General features: G+C 40.8%; 1 protein-coding gene across 1 annotated transcript in view; it reads left to right on the top strand.

Moving 5' to 3' along the window:
• LOC122562107 (trinucleotide repeat-containing gene 6C protein-like) overlaps nt 1–22,212 on the top strand; it is a 61,012-nt gene that overhangs the window by 23,870 nt on the left and 14,930 nt on the right. Inside the window, exon 3 of the mRNA XM_043714628.1 lies at nt 4,188–4,538. Within this exon, the coding sequence (XP_043570563.1) occupies nt 4,188–4,538 (351 nt within the window). The remainder of the gene's footprint in view (nt 1–4,187; nt 4,539–22,212) is intronic.

The following is a 22,212-nucleotide window of genomic DNA, read 5'->3' as shown; positions in this document are numbered from 1 at the left end:
ATATATATTACAGAATTGAGAGGTACTGAGGAATCATTTCTAGTAAATTACTGTGCAAATACAGCAAATGATGAAGGAAAAGCAAATGTTTATTGTAAGGGGAATGAGGTGTAAGAGTAGGGAAGTTTGTTGAAACTAATGCTTATGGTTTTGGCCTCTTTAATGAAGAAAGGACAAAATTGCATTAGAAGCAGTTTAGAGAAGTTTCACTCAACTGATTCTTGGGATGCAGAGGTTCTTATTAGGTACAATTAGTCAGAGTTAACCTGCTACATTGTAGTTTGGAAGAACGAGAGGTGGTCTTACGATTCATAAGATCCTGAGGGAACTTGACAGGTTTGATGCTGAGAGCATGTTTTTTTCTTGTGGAAAAAACTAAAACTGGGTACATGGCTTAAAAATAGGGGATCTCCTATTTAAGATTAATGAGTTTTTTTTCTGAGGGTTGAGAGTCTATGAAATTCTCTTTCCCAGAAGGAGTGGAGGCAGTGTTATTCAGTATTTTTAAGGTAGAGGTAGGCAGATTCCTCACTAAGAATGAATCAAAGGGTCAAGCAGGAAAAGTTTTTAAATTAAAATTGCATGACTTGCCTTTTGCAAATGATTGTGAGTTTGTACATATGCCATATCTGAAGCATTTCGATTGACATAGAAAACCCTCACGATGGAATTCTGTTAGCTTATAGTACAAGGATTAGATGATACAGATTTAAGGTCTTAGAAATGAGATACTAATGAATATAAGGATGACATTTTTAAACACAGTAAGTCAGAATTATCTGGAATTTGCTGACTACAGGGGTGATGGTAATGGAGATGATTAATGATTTCAAAAGGAAATTGGATCTGCACTCTTGTAGGGCCATGGGAATAGAGCTGGGGAATAGGAATGATTGGGTCTATGCCAGTTCTCCATGGTGAAATTCAGTCTGCCAAATGTCCACCTGTTCCATATTAACTATTCCATCGTTCCATATTGGTAAAAGTGTGCTTTTAACATTTGTGAAACAAGTTCCATATTACTATCCACATTATGCATTTCACTGAACAACTTCAGGTTGCATTTATTTTTTACCATTTTAATGTAGGAAAATATCCAAAGTTGGTTACTTCTGAGATGGAATAGGAAAGATTATAAGCGATTGCTGAAGGCATGATTGAAGAGTTGGGTCTGAAGAGGATTTACAACGCTGAGACCAAACACAGGAAGCTGTAGGGGTTAAAAGAAAGGTTTAAGTGGGAGAAAGATGGATCTCGTGCTGTCACTAACTGGAACAAAATAAGGAGGGAATATGCAGCAGATCTGAATTCTAAGCATGAAAGGTGCAAAGCTGAATTGCTCCCATCTTGGAGTAATGGAAGATACATTGGAGGAATCTGCATGCTGAAACATAGGATTTGATGAGGAATAATTGATTAATGCAGGTTGGAAAAGATATATTGTTGAGAGTGATATTCTGCATGATTTTTAGTTTAAATTCAGTAGATATTGAACTCTTTGTTAAGAACTTTCTTTCCTCCCTGGATGGGGTGAGAAGGACAAAAATGGATAGGTTTGTCCAGCAGAGAAACTCGCCTTCCTGTCTTGCTACCTCTGCAATTCAGTGTGCATAAGAAGGTTCGTTCATAACATTCTCAAGTTGTCAGCAATCAAGACCTTTAAGTGATCAATTAATGGTCATACAAGGGTCTTAACGCATCACTTCCCTGATCACCTGCCTCCTTGGTGGATGCAAATGGCAGATTCCCAGCTGGGATACCACAATGTTGAACTTTTTGTTGGGGTTGGGGGGGGGGGGGAGGGGTCTTCAGTGGCCACAATGAAAAACGTTCAGAGGTATGGAAAGCGGGCAAAGTTGCGGCCTCTGAAAGTCATCCAACTGCCCTTATCTCTGATCCTCAATTGCCACCATGATATCTAGCCTCCAATAAGAAGATGATGAAATGACTTGCTCCGAGATCCCATATAAAATCGGCCTTGTCTAGTGATCTTAGTGAAGAAACTTGCTTCTGTGCTGCTGCTTATCTCTGAGTTAAGTAGGTAATGGGACATGGACTGTTATTTGCCACCTCGAGTTTAGATCAGAGTGGTGCTGGAAAAGCACAGCCGGTCAGGCAGCATCCGAGGAGCCGGAAAATCGACGTTTCGGGCAAAAGCCCTTCATCAGGAATGGAGGCAGGGAGCCTCCAAGGTGAAGACATAAATGGAGGTGGGGGTGGTGCTGGGAAGAAGGTAGCAAATGGGGATGGAGGTGATAGGTAGAGAGGAGGGTGGGGGGAAGATAGCAAAGAGTACAGTAGGTGAATGGGGCTGGGGATAGAGATAATCAGTCAAAGGGGAGGGTGGAGTGGATAGGTGGGAAGGGAGATTGGCAGGTGGGACAGGTTATGAGGACCGTGCTGAGCTGGAAGGTTGGAACTGGGGTAAGGTGGGGAGAGGGGAAGTGAGGAAACTGGTGGACTTCTCCCTGCCTCCATTCCTGATGAAAGGCTTTTGCCCGAAAAATCGACTTTTTTTTTCCCTGCTGCTCAGATGCTGCCTGACCTGCTGTGCTTTTCCAGCACCACTCTGATTTAAACTCTGGTTTCCAGCATCTGCAGTCCTCACTTTTGCCTTGTTATTTGCCACCTAGCACGCTTATCCCTACACTGAAGAAATAATGGAGAAAACCTCACCCTTAGAATTTTAAGGAGGCCCCCATTACATGAAGAAATTTATTTTGACCTTTTTAAATAGTAGCTACTAATTGGACAAAAAAAAACAGAATTTGATCGAATGCTTAGATCTGTCCAACCGAAGAGGTTTTAGAGCGAAATAATTTTCGACTTTATCCTTCCTAAATGTTTTTTAATTAGTCCCATACAGAGCTTTATTGGTTTTCACATCCTCCCTTCCTCTCCACAACCCTTTTTTAAAAAAAAAAGTGTACTACGTAAATATTGTTGCCATTCAGCTTTGAGCAGGTTCACTACAATGCATAGGTAAACTATGGTACAAGTAAATTCAATAGTTTGAAATGCAAGATTGGCATCGAAGTTGAAAAGGTGCAATGAACAATTGTTCAAACACATTTTTCATCCTGTTCGAGATTTAAGAAAACATTTAGTTGCTGAGTTCATTGGTTCATTGGTTGGATTAATCTTTGTTCATTACTGACTAGCCAGTTCAATGGGAAAATGTTCAGGACTTGGGATGAAAATAATGTCTTTTGTAACCAAGAAACAAAATACTATTGTTTTGCCAGTTAGTTTTAAATTGTCTCTGCATGGAATTGATGGACTGGTTCTTGCTCCAAACTTTCTGTTGAGCTATTTCTTAATAGAATCCCCATAGTGTGGAAACAGGCCTATTGGCTCAACAAGTCCACACCGACCTTCCAGAGAGTATCCCACCCAAACTCATTATTCTACATTTACCCCTGACTAATGCACCTAACCTACACATCCCCTCACCTGCACATCTTTTGGATTGTGGGAGGAAACTGGAGCACCTGGAGGAAATCTGTGCAGTCACAGGGAGAATGTGCAAACTCCACATGGTTGTCCAAGGCTGAAATTGAACCCAGGTCTCTGGCACTGAGGCAGCCGTGCTAACCACTGAGCCACTGTGCTGCCACCATTTTAAATTGATAGATGAAAAATAACACTTTTTGATTCATTTAGGCATAGTAGAGGATTCTGCTTTATCTATCCGATTTCTTAATTTTCACTGATATTAAACTGTAGCATTTTCTTATGAAATAATTGCAGTATCCACCCTTGGATGACTGTACAAACTCCACACAGCCAGTCACTCAGTGTCTGTGAGGGTTTCTTCCAGTTTCCTCCCACATTCCAAAGATGTCCAGGTTAGGTAGATTGGCCATGCTAATTTGCCTATAGCGTCCAGCGATGTGCAGGCTAGGTGGGTTAGCCTTGGGAAATGCAGAGATTGGGTAGGGGGGTGGGTCTGGGCAGGATGCTCTTCAGAGGGTCAGCATGGACTCGAGGGGTAGAATGGTCTGCTTCCACACTAGTGATTCCAAGTCCAAATTAACATGCCCAAAATAACATCTAGCATATATAAACTGCAGTATTAAAGTAAAAGCAAATCATTACTTTGAAATTCTAGAACGTGTCCAGAAAAATGTCCATTTTCTTCCAGTGACATTTTCAAATTACGATGTGGTTTTAATTTTATCTTTCAGTGCCAGAACCTACCAAGACCAGTCAAAGCCAGCCACAGCCTGCCAATTCCTGCAACAGCACTTCCACGACCACCATTACTAACAGTAGTGGAAACAATGGCAAGCGAGCTTCTATCAATTGTCAGCAACAGGCCTTGTCCCGCTACCCACCTCGCGAAGTGCCGCCACGCTTCCGGCATCAAGAACAGAAACAGCTATTGAAAAGGGGTCAGCCACTACCACCTGGGACTGTCATCAGCAATAGTTTAGCACAAGTTACAGGGCAAGCGGCAGCAAATCCTTCTCAGCACAGTGTTCAACAGGCATCAGGTGGACAACAGCAACTCCAGCATCCCAGCAAAGGACAGACAGGTAAGAGTGCTTGGCAAACTGCACAAATGAGCGAGCAATTAAGAGTTAAATTCAAGCTAAACCTTTGGATATTGGGCTTTGGTGATAATGACATTTGTTCATAATTTTTAAGCATACATTTCAAAATTTGTCATTGAATTCTGGATTTGTTATGTGTAGAGTGTTACGTTTTGAATAGTGGTTAAAATGCCAAATTCTTTTGGTTCCCATTTCACTTCTCCTTTTTGAGAGGAAAAGTCAGATTTGAATATTTTAAAGCAAGCTTGATTGGCTGCCCAATGTTTCTCAGTTACATTAGTTGAATACAATACAGGTATCAAGGTTTCTGGCTGTATTGTATTGAAATATTTGACATTTAAGATGGCTCAAAGTTCTGAGCATTCCATAGAAGAAGTATCTCTTTCAGTCAATAAGAAACTTAATTTGATTACTTTCTATTTGCTTTTTTAAACTGAGCAATATTTTGCCCCCCTCGTCATTTCTTTAATCCTTGTTGAGGATCAGAAATTCATGAGTTACTTTCTTGTAACCATTGAAAGCTGTGTAGAAAAAGGGACTTTTGACTAACTAGGTAAAGTGAAGAACAAGTTCTGCAATGTTGGCAAAAATAAGTTTTTTTTTACTTTTTGAGGTTTTCGTAAGTGTTGTAGCTTGTTTATTGCTGGTTGTGTGATCTGAAGCATATTTCATCTTGAGTAAGCTTGAACTTGAAGGCTGTTTATCTAAATGATTGCTGCATTCATAACAAAATAGATGAATTGGTAGTATAAATAGAAGTAATTGAGTATGGTATGATATGAATCACAAAGGTATAGAAGTGATGGTTAAAACATTGGTTTGGCCTTAACTAGAATACTGGGTTCAATTCCTGGCATCACAGTTTAGAGATGGTGCTGATGAGATTTACTTGGATGGTACTAAGAGTGTGAGACTAAGGGAGGGAGGTAGAGCCAGGGCTTTTGGAGCAGGCATGGTCTGATATTAATCAGGTCGCTGGTTTGGCACAGTTCCCTTCTGTGCTGTATCTTTCTAATTCTGTGATTCGTTGATATCCAAACTTGGGCTTGAAGCCTTAGAACTTGAAGTCAGTAGTGGACCTCTGATAAATCTTGAAGATTCCATAGTTTTTGTGAGACAAATAATTGCTCCAAATGAGGCTGCATATGTAGGCTTTAACATAAAGCAATTTGTCTCAACAGTAATTGATATTCTTGTGAAAAGATGGCGATTTCCTGGGGAGGTTCAATTTCCCTTAACCAGTAAAGATGTACAATTGGTAATATAATACTCCTCTGTGGGAATGCTTTCAATGAGAATTTTTTTAAATATAATTTTGCTGTTGCCAAAGTACCATTTGCAAACATGAGCACTACCACATACCTTAAGGCTATCAGCAAGCCCTACTACTCCCAGCTCCTCGGATTAAGCATCCTTTATATTTCTCCTCAGTTGGTAATACTGGTCTAGCATGCTGCCTTTCCCTTTATGAATGGCCTATCCCTTACACTCCAGCACAAGACTGTCTTCACCATTGGAATTTATAAAACTCCATGTGCTATTAGATTGGCTTCTTCATAAACTTTGTGACAATAGCTGTTAGCCATTTGCTTACCTTGCAAACTTGATACAGAAATAAAGTAGGTCAAAGTTATCCTGCAGAATACTGGCTATCTTGACAAGATCATCATTCTCTGTGTATTGTACAAACTGGCAAATAAACCAAAGACCATTACTTTCAAATCTCTACAGTTCCCAGTTTGTCCTTTGTCTTGGAAAAACAAGTTGTTTTTAAAAGTTGAGCAACAGATTCAATAAGTAATTTGATGTTGCTATTAAATATCAACTGTGCAAGTGGCATTGTCACTAACAGGATGCTACTGTAAGTTCAAAAAAATCTTTTGCCATTTGAACATTGACACAAATTCATACACACTGCCAGGTATGTATGCTGTACATCACAATGATTGACTGATTGTACTCTGCCTATTACAAACAACTTAAGGAACATGCTGTTTGAGTCAGAGTGTACTCTACGAGCTTGCCTTGCAAACCCAAAATAAAATGTCTGTTATTTGATGTGATTTTACATTTCTATCAAATTTGCTGAACAGTACTCAATGTGCTTTGTTTGTTCATGGGATTTGAGCATTGCAGGCAATATCAATATTTATTGCCTATTCTTAATTACCCTAGAGGACATGGTGATAAGCTGAATGAGGTGTCAGGATGTAATTCATGGGGCATAGGGATACCCACAAGGCTATTCTGGAGAGAGTTCCAGGATTTTGACCCAGTGACAATGAAGGTATGCAATATCATTCCAAGTCAGGGTAGTATGCGGCTTGGAGGGGAGGTTGCAGAGGGTTGTGTTTCCGTGCACCTGCTGCCCTTGTGGTCCCAGATTTTGAAGATATTGTCCGAAGAGAATTGCTGAGTTACTGTATTGCATCCTGTACATGGTACACATATTTTGTGTCTGTGATGAAGGGAGTAAACATTGAAGGTTGTGGATGGGGTGCAAATCAAGCGTTGATTTGTCCTGCATGGTATCAAACTTAAGTGTTGTTGGGCCAGCAGTTATTCAAGCAAGTGGAGAGTCTTTTTCATCACACTTGTGACACATGTTGTGATGTAGAGAGGCATTGGGTAGGTAGGAAATGAGTTCTCAGTGCAGAATTACAAGTTTTGACGAACATTAATAACCAACCTTAAAAATAAGTATTTGAGCTCATTATATGGTTAATGGAGACTTGCACAGCTTTGAGTTGGAGAAATCCTAAACTAATCCCAACAAACCTCACAACATATCATTCTATACAGCGGTATATCTGAGTAAACCACAAAGGGCATTAAATCCATATTGGCAGATGGATAAACTATTACAAGCTAATCAAACAAATCAGCCTTTTCATTTAGTTTAGATTAGATTACTTAGTGTGGAAACATGCCCTTTGGCACAAGTCCACACTGACCCTCTGAAGAGCAACCCACCCAGACCCATTCCCGTACATTTACCCCTTCACCTAACACTATGGGCAATTTAGCATGGCCAATTCACCCAACCTGCACATTTTTGGACTGTGGGAGGAAACCGGATCACCCGGAGGAAACCCATGCAGACACTGGGAGAATGTGCAAACTCCACACAGATAGTTGCCTGAGGCGGGAATTGAACCAGTGTCTCTGGCGCTGTGAGGCAGCAGTGCTAACCACTGTGTCACCGTGCCATACTGATTTTAGTTCATCAGTATTTATTTTTTTTACTCGAACTTACTGTCATGAACCTTGCTCAACCATTAGAATTTGCCTATCTTTTCAGTGGATTGTGTGACAATTTTGAGGATAATTTTAATTGGTTCTTTGACAAACAGCTGTTGCTTGGAATAAGAGCTGATGCAAGGGAAATTGAAGTAAGTAACTCAAGAATCATGTGTCCAGTTATGATGACTGCACTGACTGCATAACACCATTGCATAATAAGACGAAAGCAGATTATTGGCTTGGTTAATTAACCATCTGCTCTTGTAAAGAAGCATAAAGTGATCATATAGTAAAATTTGACAGTTCTGCAATATGTTTCAATTTTATGAACTTAAGTTTAGACTTTTATGTCAGTTTTTTCGCATGTGTTTTTGCACTTTTTCCAACTTTTCATCTTGTTTACTGAAATGTATTAGTCTCTTGCTTAGCTAGTATTGCAGTTGGTCTAATACTTTGGATATTCAACCATAGAGCTGTGGCAGTAAATATTGGCAGATCATATGATCAGCACCAGTTGGGGATTTCCACCTAACAATTTGAATCCCATTTTCCAGTGTCTTGGTGCTCTGAGAATGCATTTAGGTACTTTTTGGATGTTCCTGCCTCTACCACCTATGCAGGGTTCTGGATTTAATGTTTCTTCCTGTCTTTACCCCGATTAATGTTGGTCATGTCCCTTCTCAATCTCCTGTGCTCGAAGGAAGTTAGCCCTAGTCAGTCCAATCTTCCTTCATGGCTAAAGCTGTCTGGTCTGGACAACATCCTGGTAAATGTCCTCTATGTAGTCTCTATTGTTGTCACATCCCTCCTGTGATATGGATTCCAGAACTGCACACAACAGTCTAACTGTGGCCTAACCAACACTTTGTTCAGTTCCAGCATAACCTCCCTGCATTTAAACTGGATGCCTTGACTAATATAGGTAAGTATCCTATATGCCTTTTTAACCACTTTATCCACCTATCCTGATACCCTAATACATCACTGTGCTCACCAAGGTCCCTCTGATCTTCAGTGCTTCCCAGGCTTCGACTGTTCATCATGTATTACCTTGTCTTGTTTATCCTGCCAAAATGCATCATCTCACATTTATCCAATTGAAATCCATTTACTACTGATCAGCCTGTCTATATCCTCTTGTTGTTTAAGGTTATCCTCAGCACTCTTTTTAACAGCCTACTAATTTTTGAAGTTTCTGCAAGCTTCCTGAACCTCCTGTATTCACGTCTAAATCAATTATTTAAACAAGAACAAGTGCCCCAATACTGACCCCTGTGGGACTCCACAGGATGCAATCTCCCAGTCTGAAAAACTTCCTTCAACCACTTACTCTCTGTTTTTTGCCACTTGGCCAATTGTGGGTCCAATTTTCAAAGTTTCTTTGGATTTCATGGGCTATTACTTTGCTATGAGTCTCTCGTGTGCAACCTTATCAAAAGCCTTGCTGAAGTTCAATTAGACTGCATCAAAAGCATTACCCTCATCTATACACCTGGTCACCTCTTCCAAAAATTAAATTGGTTTGTCAGACGTGACCTCCCCTTAGCAAAACAATGTTCACTGTTCTTAATTAATCCCTGTCTCTTTAAATTAAGGTGAATTCTGTTGTTCAGAATTGCTTCCAATAATTTCCTCATCACTGAGGTTAGAATGACCGACATAAACTTACCTAGTTTATCCCTTGCTCCTTTCTTGTGTAATGGTACCATATTGGATGACCTCCAGTCCATTGGCACCTCTCCTGTGACCAAAGAGGAATCAAAAATTTTTGCAAGCGCTCCTGCTATTTCCACTCTTGCCTCACTTAACAACCTGCGATATATTCATCTGACCTTGAAGACACATCTACATCTAAGCTTGCCAGAACATTCAATTTCATCACCATCCAAGGGCCTAAACAGTCTTTCCAGGTGAAGCAGCATTTCATCATCGTCTCCTGCAATCTTATCTATTGCGTTTACTGCACCCAGTGTGGCCTTATCTACTTTACAGAAACCAAAGCAGACTGGGTGACTGCTTTGTAGAACACCTCCAGTCCATGCGAAAGTATGACCCTGACTTTCCCGGTCACTTTAACACCACATCCTGCTTGCATGCCCACTGGTCTGTCTTTGGCATGCTGCAGTGCTTCAGTAAATCACAGCGCAAGCTGAAGGAACACAATGGGTAAAATGAGAGGGCATGCGTTTAAGGTGAAAGGGGGAAGAATTTAAAAGGGACCTGAGGGGCAGCATTTTCACCGGGGGGGGGGGGGGGGTGTGAATGGTGATGGTCATGTATGGATCGAGCTGCCACAGGAACTGGAGGAGGCTGGTACAGTTATGACATTTAAAATGCATTTGGATGGGGACATGGATAGAAAAGGTTTAGAGGGAAATGCTGGCAAATGGACAAGACCGGTTTAAGGTTGGCGCAGACAAGTTGGACCGAAAGGTCTATTTCCATGCTATATAACTCTTCGACTCTATGGCTCTGTAACAAGTCTGGTGACCCTTTATTGCACTCCCTCTCTGACAGGATTATTTGTGCTCTAACCAAGCTCCTATAAATACAATGGATACAATCGTGATGCAAAATGGGAGAATTTCAAAAGGGAGATGAATAGGGTGTAAGCTAGGTAAATACCTATGAAAAGTTAATACAGGGAATCCAAAGATGGAGTGCCCTGGATGACTAAGAATATTGATTTTAAAAAAAAAAGGAAGAAAAGCTAGGTATGTAATGTGTACCAAAATAATAATAGCAGAAATCAAGAAGTATATCTCAAATGCAGGAGAGAAGTTAAGGTTGGAATACGGAAAGCTGAAGTGAAGCATGAGGAATGGATAGCAGGCTTCGCTAAGACAGATAGTAAAATGTTCTTTGATTAGAACCCCTACAGTGTGGAAATAGGCTATTTGGCCCAACAAATCCACACTGGCCCTCCGAAGAGTAACCTGCCCAGATCCATTTTCCTAACCGATATTTACTCCTGACCAATGCACCTAACACTATGAGCAATTTAAGCATGGCCAATTCACCTTATCTGCACACCTTTGGACTTGTAGGAGGAAACCGAGTACCCAGAGGAAACCCATGCAGACACTGGGAGAATGTGTAAACTCTGCAGACAGTTACCCGAGGCGCTAATCGAACCTGGGTCATTGGCTCTTAGGCAGCAGTGCTAACCACTGAGCCACCGTGCTGCCTCTTCTTCAGGCATATTATAGTAAAAGGTTAGTGAAAGATATAATGGGTACCAAAAGGAACAAGCAGGGTAAGCTGCTTACTGAAGCAAAGGATATGGCAGATGTATCCAATGAATACTTTGCTTCGGTCTATACCAAATTAGAAGATGGTGACAATGGCCTAGTTGAAAATGGGTGTTGAGCAATTGAACAGTATAGTGATAAATAAAGAAGGGAAGCTGAAAATGCTGGTAGCACTTCAATTAAAGAGGTTGCCAGGCTTGGATGTGATGTATCCTAGATTGCTGAGAGTGAAGCGAGCAAATTGCATAGACTTCGACAGAAATACTCCAGGTCTTTCTGAACATAGGCCTAGTCCCTGGGAACTGCAGGATTGTAAATGTGACACCATTGTTCAAGAAAGGGACAAAGGATAACCCAGGAAACTATAGACCTGTCAGCTTGGCATCAGTGTGGGAAAACTAATGGAGGCCATAATACGGGATAAGGTAAATATATATTTAGAGCAAGATAAGTTAGTACTCGACAGTCAACATGGCTTTGTCAAGGGCAAGTCGTGTCTGACAAATTTATTGAGTTCTTTGACAAGGTGATACAAGCAGTGGATGCGGGTAGTGTTGTAGACCTTGTACGTTTGGACTTTTGGAAAACATTTGATATGTTGCCACATGGCAGATTGTTTAGCAAATTAGAAATGTTTGGGACTTGGCAGCATGGATTAAAAGTTGGCTAAAAGATAGGAAACAGAGTTTGGATATAGATGGATATTTCTCAAGGTGGAGACAAGTTGAAAGTGGTGTTCCCCATTGATTGCTGTTGGGTCCCTTGCTTTTTCTGATTTATATAAATGATTTGGAGATAGGTGTTCAAATCTCTAAATTTTCAGATGATACTAAGCTGAGGAGAATAGTGAATTGTGAGGATGATGCTGAGTGACTTCAGAGGGACATTGACCAGTTGGCCAAATGTGCAGAAATCTGCCAAATGAATTTCAATACAGAGGGATGTGCGGTAATGCATTTTGGTAGAGAGGCAATACAAGCTCAGTGGTACAATATTGAGCGGGGTACAGGAGTAGAGTGGCATTGGAGTTCATGTGCATGATTCTCTGAAGGTGGCAAGGCAAATTGCAACCGTTGTTAAGAGGACTTAAAGGATCCTTGAGTTTATAAATAGAGGCATAGTGTAAAAGCAAGGAAGCTGTACCTCTGCAAATCATTGGTCAGCCCACATTTGGACTATTGTTTTCCATTCTGGGCACCTTATTTAAGGAAGGATGGTAAAGCCCTGGAGAGTGTGAGTAGGGCATTTACTAGAATGATACCAGGAATGAAGGATTTTAGATACAAAGAAAGATTAGGGAGATTGGGCATATTTACCTTGGAACAGAATAGGTTGAGTGATCTTATTGAGGTGTTCAAAATTATGAACAATTTTGACAGGCGAGAGAAGCATGTTCTGTTTCCACTAGTTGGTATGTCAGTAACTTTGGGTCACGGTTTCAAGACAGTCAGGACTGTCAGGAGGACAACTCTGGGTGAGAGGAATGCACTGCCCGAGTGTGGTGGAGGTAGATTCCTTTGGAGGTTTCAGAAGAAGCTGGATATATATTTGAAAGTGATTAAATTAGAGGGCTGTGGAAAATAGGGCTGGAAAGTGGGACGAGCTGGGTAGCTCTTTTGGAAGCCGGTACAGACATGATGGGTTAAATGGCCTTCTACGCTGTAAAACCATATGATTCTATATAATTAAGGCAAAGCCTTACTGCAAATCCTCTTGCAATAAAGGCAAACATCCTAGTAGCCCCTCTAATGGGTAGATGTGCCTGCATGTCAACCTTCATTGACTTACTGACAAGGTCCCTTTGTACATCTACACTTTAAAACTTCTTACTATTTAAAAAGTTTTCTGTACATCTGTTCCTCCTATCAAAGTGTATAACTTCGCATTTTCCACAATATATTCCATCTGTATTGTTCTTGCCTATTCACTAACCCGGTCCAAAACCTTCTAAAGCTGCTTTACATCTTCCTTACAGCACATGTTCCTATTTAAAATTTGCACATACAAAACTAAGATTACATTTAGCCCCCTGCACCAAATCATTCAGGCCCAAGTACTGATTGTTACAGTATCCCACTAGTCACAGCCTGCTTAATGCGAAATGACCCATTTATTCCTACTGTTTTCTGTATATAAGCCAATAATTAATCCATGCCAGTACATTACCTCGTGTTGCATATGTTTTAATTTTTCTACTCAACCTTGTGTGGCACTTTATCAAAAGCCTTTTGAAAATCCATGCACTATGTCCATTGACTCTCCTTAAGATGTTTGTCAAGCACTCTTACCCATTCGTATATCCATGCTGATGTTGCCCAATCAGATCATTTGTATCCAAGTTGGAATAGAAATTGCTGGTGAAATTGAGCAGGTCTGGCAGCATTTTTAACAAGGAAGCAGTGTTAACGTTTATTCAGAAGGATCATTTGACCTGAAACATGAACTTTGCAGAAATCCTTCCAGAATCTATGGAATTTTCAAATATATTCGCCCCATACAGAAGTTGACACCTTGATGGCTTGCTACTTACTCTTCTCCTCTGAAAGCCCATCTCCATAGCAACTAAGATTTTATAACCTTCTGTCTCCATGCAAAAATGTGATTTTCTGCCCTGAAGATCGCCAAATCCATTCTATCCTAAACTTCAGTAGATCTCTTATAATCATTTCAAAATCTGACATTCCCTGTGTTTTGGAGAGTTAACACTATTAACCATCAATGCGACTTTCCTGAACTACCTACCCATACCTATTTCTCCCTCGTTCATGGGATGTGGGCATCACTGGCTTAGTTCTCCTAATTTGTTGTCTGTCCCTAGTTAACCTTGAGAAGGTGGTGGTGACCTGCCTTCTGGAACCATTGCAGTCCATTTGCGGTTGGTAGGCCCACAATGCTGTTAGGGTGGGAATTCCAAGATTTCGACTCAGTGACACTGAAGGAGTGGCAATATATTTCCAAGCCAGGATGGTGAGTGGCTTGGAGGGGATCTTGCAGGTGATTGTGTTCCCATGTATCTGCTGCTCATTTCTTTCTAGATGAAGTGGTTATGGGTTTGGTAGATGCTGTTTAAGGATCTTTGGCAAATTACTGCAGTAGGTCTTGTAGATTTTACACAATGCTGTTACTGAGGATCAGAGGTGGAGTGACTGAATGCTTGTGGATGCGGTGCCAGTCAAGCAGACTGCTTTTTCAGTGTTGTTGTAACTGCCCTCATCAATGTATTCCACCACCCTCCTGACATGCCTTTTTGATGGTGGACAGGTTTTGGGGAGTCAGGAGGTAACTTGCTGCATATATGTTGAGTCGTCTTCAATTTGTGGTCAATGGTAATCTCAAGATCCTGATAGTCGGGGATTCAGTGATAATGCCATTGAATGACAAGGGATGATAGTACTAACTCTCCAAAACACAAGGAATGTCAGATTTTGTGCGGCATGTATGTTACTTGCTACTTGTCACCCCAAGACTGAAATTTGTCCAAGTTCTGTTGCATTTGAATGTGGACTGCACCTAGACCTGAGGAGTTGTGAATGGTGCTGAATCTTGTGTAATCCCTGGCAAACATCCCCACTTTTGATCTTATGATGGAGGGAAAGGTCACTAATGAAGTGGCTAAAGGTGGCTGGCTCTCGGGCACTACCCTCAGGAAGTCCTGCAGAGAGATCCTGGAGTTAATTGACTGACCTTCAACAACCACAACTATGTTCCTATGTTTCACGTATGACTCCAAACATTAAAAAGTTTTCCCCGTGATTTCCATTGACTTCAGTTTTGCTAGGGCTCCTTAATGTCAGATGTGGCCTTGATGCCAAGAGATATCACTCTTGTTTCATCTGTGGAATTCAGCTTCTTTGTCCATATTTGAACCAAGGCTGTAATGAGTTCAGGAGCTGTGTGGCCCATGGCAGATCTATATCTGCACATCCGTGAGCATGTTATTGCTGAGCAGGTGCTACATGATAGCTCTGTTGATGATGTCTTCCATCACTTCACTGACAGTGAGAGTAGATTGATGGAGCATTATTTGGCTGGGTTGGATTTGTCCTGTATTTTGTGTATAGGACATACCTGGGGATTTTTCTGGTAGATGCTAGAGTTGTAGTTGTACTAGACTTTGGACAGGAATGTGGCAAGTTCTGGACACAAGGTTACAGTACTATTGCTGGAATGTTATCAAGGCCAGTGGCCTTTACAGTACCCAGTGCCTCCAAACATTTCTTGATATCAATTGGGTTGAATCAAATTAGCTGCAGACTGGCACCTGCGATGTTGGGGACCTTTGAAGGAGGTGGAAAAATCATCCAGTCAGCACATCTGGCTGAAATGCTTTTTCATTAGTATGCTGGGCTCTCCCATCACTGAGGATGGGGGATATTTGTGTAGCCTCCTATATTATTTGATGGCCCACCATCAATTATGACTGGGTGTGACAGGATTGCACAGTTTTCATCTGATCAATTGATTCTGGGATTGCTTAGCTGTGTCTAGCTGTGTCTATCATTTTATTGCTGATGCTGATTTGCATGCAAGTAATCTTGTAGCTTCACCAAGTTGACATCTCATTTTTAGGTATGCCAAGTTTGACATGCCTTCCTGAGCTCTTCATTGTACTAGGATTGATCCCCTGACTTGATGCTAATGGTGGAGAGGGGGATTTGTTGGGCTATGAGGTTGTAAATTGTGTTGGAGATTCTGCTGCTGCTCGTTGCCCACAGCACCTCCTTGGATGCCCAGTCTTGAGTTGCTAGTTCTGTTTGAAGTCTGTTTCATTTAGCATGGTGACAGTGCCATACAACATAATGTAAGGTGTAATCATGTGAAGGTGGAACTTTGTTTCCAATGATGACTGTGTGGTGGTCTCTCTTACTGATATTTTCATGAATGGATGCATCTATGAGAAGTATACATAAGTTGCATATTTTTGCTATCAAGACAGCTGAGTCCACACTTTAACCTTTTCACAGCTTGTTTTTGGGTAGAATTCACAAGGTCAGAGGACCCTTTCATCTGTTTTACCCTAAAAGAGACAGTTCATTATCTTTATAAACTTTATTCATAATTGATAGTCCAGTCGACCGACAGCACAAAAATGGTACAAGGTTGAAATAATTGATGGGTTAAATTGGGTGTTTTCAAAACTAATCTCAACATTCTGATAACCTTGCTATAGATGAAATGGAGGAGATGAAGAGAAGTGAGTCCAGGATAAATTCCTTAAGATCTGTCAAATTGAAAATACAGGGATACTAAATGTGGCTTTCACTGTCAATGCTTTGGCTACAGTTTTGTAGGTCGGGAAACCAAGTGAGTGTAGTTGCATTGAGCAGGACAGCAGAAGGAGGGCATTGGAAGATGATCATACTGACTGTGGCAAAGGCTGTGGTGTTTCTGCAACATAGTTACAATCACTTGAAGATGTCATTTGAAAATTTGATGAGGACTATGTCCTTAGTGTGACAGGCAGGAACTTTCTTGGAAAGATTCAAACTTAAACTTGTAGTAATGGATGAAACTGGGAGGTACGGTGGCACTGTGGTTAGCACTGCTGCCTCACAGCGCCAGAGACCCGAGTTCAATTCCCGCCTCAGGCGACTGACTGTGTGGAGTTTGCACATTCTCCCCGTGTCTGCGTGGGTTTCCTCCGGGTGCTCCGGTTTCCTCCCACAGTCCAAAGATGTGCAGGTCAGGTGAATTGGCCATGCTAAATTGCACGTAGTGTTAGGTAAGGGGTAGATGTAGGGATATGGGTGGGTTGCGCTTCGGCGGGGCAGTGGGGACTTGTTGGGCCGAAGGGCCTGTTTCCACACTGTAAGTAATCTAATCTAAACATATTCACAAGCATTGAAATGGAAAGCAGGTTTGGAAGCTGAGGTGGAATAGCAGAGAGAATGAGGGTGGCTTTACTGCAGATGGATGTCAACAGAGGTTTAAAAAGAGAACGATATGCCAAGTCACTGACTCATTTATCATGTGAGCTATCGTAGGGCAAGGAAGAGAGTTTTGTCCACATCCATTTCCAATAAGCACTAATCAATGTGACCTCGGAAAGTGCATAAAGGAATATGTAGAACAAACTGCAGAGATATGTGGAATGTTCCTGCATCGAGAATTGAATTCACGTTGCTGTTCTGAATGTGTGATCATGCTACTGTGTTGAGGTTAATGCATCACGGAAAGTACTGTTCTGAAGTTTTTATATGGGATAGCAATTTGTTCAGATAGAAAAATATGAGAACTTTGAGTTAGACCAAAGATTTCTAAACAAAATAAAGGAATTAATATGACTTTGTAAAGTGCAGTGTGCAATTTTCAAAAAACACCATGTGGAGCTCATGCAATCAATTATATAATAAATATATGGACTTCAGTAAGGCGTTCAACAAGGTTCCCCCTAGGAGACTGAGTAGCAAGGTTAGATCTCATGGAATACAAGGAGAACTAGCCATTTGAATACAGAACTGGCTCAAAGGTAGAAGACACAGGGTGGTGGTGGTGGAGGGTTGTTTTTCAGACTGGAGGCCTGTGACCAGTGGAGTGCCACAAGGATTGGTGCTGGGCCCTCTACTTTTTGTCATTTACATGAATGATTTGAATGTGAGCATAAGAGGTACAGTTAGCAAGTTTGCAGATGACCCAAAAATTGGAGGTGTAGTGGACAGCGAAGAGGGTTACCTCAGATTACAACAGGATCTGGACCAGATGGGCCAATGGGCTGAGAAGTGGCAGATGGAGTTTAATTCAGATAAATGCGAGGTGCTGCATTTTGGGAAAGCAAATCTTAGCAGGATTGATACACTTAATGGTAAAGTCCTAGGGAGTGTTGCTGAACAAAGAGACCTTGGAGTGCAGGTTCATAACTCCTTGAAAGTCGAGTCGCAGGTAGATAGGATAGTGAAGGAGATGTTTGGTATACTTTCCTTTATTAATCAGAGTATTGAGTACAGGAGTTGGGAGGTCATGTTGTGGCTGTACAGGACATTGGTTAGGCCACTGTTGGAATATTGCATGCAATTCTGGTCTCCTTCCTATCGGAAAGATGTTGTGAAATTTGAAAGGGTTCAGAAAAGATTTACAAGGCTGTTGCCAGTGTTGGAGGATCTGAGCTATAGGGAGAGGCTGAACAGACTGGGGCTATTTTCCCTGGAGTGTCGGAGGCTGAGGGGTGACCTTACAGAGGTTTACAAAATTGAGGGGCATGGATAGGATAAATAGACAAAGTCTTTTCCCTGGGGTCAGGGAGTCCTGAACTAGAAGGCATAGGTTTAGGGTGAGAGGGGAAAGATACAAAAGAGACCTCAGGGGCAACTTTTTCACGCAGAGGGTGGTACGTGTATGAAATGAGCTGCCAGAGGATGTGGTGGAGGCTGGTACAATTGCAACATTTAAGAAGCATTTGGATGGGTGTATGAATAGGAAGGGTTTGGAGGGATATGGGCCGGGCGCTGGCAGGTGGGGCTAGATTGGGTTGGGATATCTGGTCGGCATGGACGGGTTGGACCGAAGGGTCTGTTTCCATGCTGTACATCTCTGTGACTCTATGACTCATTATAGAGGCTTTTTGAACATTTTAAATATTTAGCACTTTTTCTTAGTAAGAAGCCTGGTAAGAAAACTGCTGAAAACAAAGCTTATGGAACACTTAGTTGCTGTGAAATCGAAGTAATAGCCAGTTTAGTTTGCATTTTTTATTTGGTATCTCCGGGAGGAATACCAGCTGGAGGGAAAATGGCACTTATTGAATGCAAAGAAATGAGAGAGAAGAAACCAGTTGCAGCCATGCCATCCTGAGCAGAAAGTTTTACTGGGGAGATAGTGATGACTCTGAACTAAGTTTTTGGTATTTGAAGGTTCTTGCTGGGCATGAAAGAAATAAGCTGAATTTAATTGGTTTTCTGTTATTTGTAAGAAAACTTTTCCAGTTTTTTTTCCCCCTAGTGTAATATTGTTCACAGTTTTCTTTAAATGAGCATTTCACATTAGAGCATGCTCTTGACCTTTCACTTTCTTTCTAATCTATCATAGGAGCAATGTTTGCATTGTCATACATGGTATTTGGACTCTTAAGCAAAATCATATGAATTTGTCAATTCTTTTTCAATAATTATGAACTCTCCACTAAACTTAAAGCCACAACAAACATGGAAAGCATGAATTTCCTAGGTATCTCAGTATTTAAATTGGCACAAGAAAACCAGCATAAGTTAGCAAGAGAAGTTTTTTTTTTAAATAACTGGCGCATGCAAACATCCGAGGAGGCAGTGACCTAATGGTAATGTCCCTGGACTAGTAATCCATAGGCTTTGACTAATGCTCTTAGGTTGCAGGGTCAAATTCTGTGATGACATTTAAATTCAATTAATAAATATGAAATGTAAAGGTAATCTAAGTTTATAGTGATCATGATAGAACTACAATCACTTGTTGTAAAGTCCATCTGGTTCACTAATTTTTTTGGGGAATGAAATCTGCCATCATTGCCTGGTTGGGGTTATATGTGACTCCAGATCAACAACGTGGTTCTCGCCAGCTCTTTGAAATAGCATAGTAAGTCATTCAGTTTAAGGACAATTAGAAATTAGTAACCAGTGCAGCCATATGCCATGAAGTGGAGAGTGGGTGGTGGTGAGTGTCAGGTATTATAGTTAGCCAAGTGTTAAGTGCAGATTTTAATTCTCTAATTTTTCATGGTTCAATATTAAGGTACTTATATCAAAACCCCCTGAAGTTTCTGCCTCTAACTCAAATTTGAGGACTTTTTAAAAATGTTTTGGAACCTTTTAGACATTAGAACATTGCTATTAAAAGCTTAACTTTTCCAGGCAACTACCACATAGTACTTTAGGACTTTAATGGATTTTTAAGCGGTCCAGATGCACATTTTGCAGGGTATATTTGGTTTCCACTGATCCAGAGAAGATCTTGGCTCTTGTCTTGTGTACTAACTGCTGATTTGGCATCCTTTTCAATGTCTTTTTGCAATTCCAAGTAATACTACATATACTGGTTCCCCTTAATTTACTTTCCTAGTTACATTCTGAAAGATAAAAATCCTTCAATAAATTTGTCATACACTTTTTTTTTAAACCTACCATAAAACCATCTTGACTTGTTTTAATGTACTATTCTCTAAATACATTGTTGAGCCTTCCTCATCGTAGATTCCAGCACTTTTCTGATTGATGAAGGCTAATTGCTCTGAATTTTCCTGTTTTCTCTGTCACTCCTTTTCTGAATAGTGATGTTATATTTGCTAGTACCATTCCAGAATGCAAGCACTTTTTGGAAAATCATAAAAACTGAGCCTGTCCTCCTTTGTGAAGATTGAGGACATTTGATAGAGTTATTCAGAATCACGAGGGGGCTGGATAAATTAGATGGAAAGAAATTATTCACATTGATGACAGGTTGGAGAAACAGAGAACACAGATTTATGATTGATAAAGGTGATGTGGGGACTAGTTCATGTGGTCAGTGATTGGTATCTGGAACCTAACTGTGGTAGAGGCAAATTAATTTGTGGCTTTCAAAGGGGAATTGGTCAAGAACTTGAAAAGTGGGGAGAAAAAAACACAAGGCTGCAGGGAAAGAGCCTGAAGTGAAACAAACTGAATTGCTCTTGCAAATAGGTGAAATGGATTTACGGGTAGTCTTACTATCACCCAAGTTTGAGCAGTTCTCTAATTCAAGCATGAAACTTGGTTGTCCCAATGTAAATGCATTTTAATGCAATATGCACAGTAGGACAGCAATTAAAATTTGAGGTATTCAAAATATGTTTATGGCAGTTAGGTTCATAGTGTAAATAATAATTGAGATTTTTAAAAACTGTCAATCCAACCTGTCCCACGTGATACCTTGTGTATTATTATATGCTATCCATGCATAAAATGAAATGTTTTCAATTAGCAGTCTATTAGCTATTTCAGTTTTGTTTTCACTTGCACTGTACTGAAATAATTTAATAATGCATATGGACATGGTCATGTAGAATAATGGTGAACAATGTATTTCATAGGATCACAGATATGTTACAACGCAGAAGTGGGCGATTCTGCTCATTGTGCTTGCATCAGCTCATTACATGAACATCATAACCTAGTGCCAATTTCCTGCTTTTCCCCATCCCCTAGCACATTATTTTAATCAAATAATCATCCAATGCCATCTTGAATGCCTCAACTGAACCTGCCTCCACCACACTTGGAAGTAGTGAATTTCATACCCTAACTACTCGCTGAGTAAATATATTTTTCCTCCCTTCACCCTTGCTTCCTTTTATAACAGTATTTTAAATCTATGCCCTCATGTTTTGTTCCTTTTACGAGCGAGAACAGTTTCTCCTTGCATTTATCCAACTTGCTCATTATTTTGAAAACCTGTATCAGATAAATCTAAGCCACTTTCTCTCTAAGGAGAACAGACCCAACTTATTCAATTGATTCTCATAACTGAAGTTCCTCAGACTGGAACCATTCTTGTAAACCTTTTCTTCTTGAATCCCTCCAATGTGGAAACTGGTCATTCGGCCCAACAAGTCCACACTAATCCTCCGAAGAGTAACCCAGCCAGACCCATTCCCTCCTATATTTACCCCTGACTAATGCACCTAATGTACACCTCCTTGAACACTATGGGCAATTTAGCATGGACAATGCACCTAACCTACACATCTTTGGATTGTGGGAGGAAACTGGAGCGCCTGGAGGAAACCCACACAGACATGGGGAGAATATGCAAACTCCACACAGACGGTTGCCTGAGGCTGGATGCTGGGAGGCAGCAGTGCAATCCACTGAGTCACCATGCATTCAAAACTACAAACAACGGTATTCAAGCTGAAGTCTGAGAAGTGTCTTCTACACGTTCAACATCACTTTCTTGCTCTTATCTATGCCACTTTTAATAAAGCAAAAGGTGTTATATCTTACTGCTGTCTCTGTCATGCCTTTTTGTTCAATGATTAGTGCACCTGTCTGCCAAGGTACCTCAGTTCCACCCCCCCAATTTGAATACCCCTACTTTATATATATTTTTTCCCTGTTTTTCCTGCACTACTATCTCACTACTACATCAGTACCTACAAACAGTTTGAAATTCTAAATACACTTTAAGCAGAGGTAGAGGAAAATTGTGGGTTATGGTGAAAAGGTGGGGAGTGAAAG

This window comes from Chiloscyllium plagiosum, chromosome 24, assembly GCF_004010195.1.
Source record: "Chiloscyllium plagiosum isolate BGI_BamShark_2017 chromosome 24, ASM401019v2, whole genome shotgun sequence".
In the NCBI taxonomy this organism is placed as follows: domain Eukaryota; kingdom Metazoa; phylum Chordata; class Chondrichthyes; order Orectolobiformes; family Hemiscylliidae; genus Chiloscyllium; species Chiloscyllium plagiosum.
This window is presented reverse-complemented; position numbering and strand designations above follow the sequence as displayed.